This window comes from Impatiens glandulifera, chromosome 1 (genome assembly GCF_907164915.1).
Source record: "Impatiens glandulifera chromosome 1, dImpGla2.1, whole genome shotgun sequence".
Taxonomy (NCBI): domain Eukaryota; kingdom Viridiplantae; phylum Streptophyta; class Magnoliopsida; order Ericales; family Balsaminaceae; genus Impatiens; species Impatiens glandulifera.
The window spans coordinates 63,373,715-63,374,865 of record NC_061862.1 but is presented as its reverse complement, the minus strand read 5'-3'; the positions used below and the strand labels follow the sequence as shown (position 1 = coordinate 63,374,865).

Below are 1,151 nucleotides of genomic sequence, written 5' to 3'. Positions count from 1 at the left end.
AGGTGAGATATAAAAAATATTTATAATTAAATCCAAATTGAATTTAATTCACAACCACCTTAAAGGATAAAACAGTTAATACACAAACTTTTATTAATATTTTTTTTTGTATAAAGTCATGGATTATAACAATCTAAGCAAATTAAAGTAAGTAAAAGAACAGGTTGAAAATTGCATTTATTTTGTATTCCACCAAGCATAGATATATATAAACTTGTCCTGGTTTAACAATATTCACATGTATTCACTCTCTGCTAAGTCATATTATTTTCTTATCTCCCATTTATAACCTATCAATCGACTCCTTAATTCTTCTTCTAGATCTATATAGAAATCTCTTGCTCTTTTCGATATGGCGGTGCATATTCCAACTGCGCCGCCAACTTACCACCACATCAATGTAAGCGTTCAGTACGAGGATAACAGTACCTCTATGGGTAATGGATTACCCAAGTACAGCGTGCTTGTTTGTTTGGTAAACATGAGGGGAGAGTTTAGTCGTTCAATAAGAGGCGAATTGATTACTGATGGGGTTGAGATTGGCCCAAAAGTTTGGATTAATTTCGAACACATTCTTCAAAATGATGTACCATCTTATGTTAATGAATGGCTCAAAAAATCAGACGTCCAATTGGATGCAAGGACAGAGGTAGAAAACCGAATTAACAACTTTTTTCGGCAAAGTTGGATCAAGTGTCGCTTCTCCATGCATTGTTGGGTAAAATACGATATATGCAAGATCATACATGACACTAAGTCAACGGCGTCAGAAAGTGAAAGGAGAGAAACATGTGTGGTTTGTTTGGAGAAATTTAACGTTGGAGTCGAGATTAATAAGATGTTGCATTGCAACCATGTCTTTCACCATCGTTGTATTATCAATTGGATGACTAGGAGCAGTTCTTGTCCTTTGTGTCGTACACCAGTTATTTCACATTTCTATTAGCTTGCTAAAATCAAAGAGATAAATAAATCTCCTCTCATTGATTTATGATCATTGTAATCTCTTAACTATAAATCTTTTTATTTTTAATTATCTTTGTTTGAGCAAATAATGATTATAATATTTTATCAAAAATTTGTTTATTTATTTATTTATTTATGGGAAGATAAATGTATTAATAAAAATATATATATGGACTATATTTGTA

The 1,151-nt window shown here is 31.6% G+C and overlaps 1 protein-coding gene across 1 annotated transcript; it reads left to right on the top strand.

Moving 5' to 3' along the window:
• The first annotated feature begins 352 nt into the window (after nucleotides 1–352).
• LOC124929979 lies at nucleotides 353–946 on the top strand. The gene has a single exon (XM_047470355.1). It carries the CDS (start codon nucleotides 353–355, stop codon nucleotides 944–946), a length of 594 nt encoding a protein of 197 aa, XP_047326311.1.
• The last annotated feature ends 205 nt before the right edge of the window (nucleotides 947–1,151 follow it).

Coding starts and splice junctions, on each gene's coding strand:
- LOC124929979 (XM_047470355.1), top strand. CDS start 353: ATGGCGGTGCATATTCCAACTGCGCCGCCAACTTACCACCACATCAAT.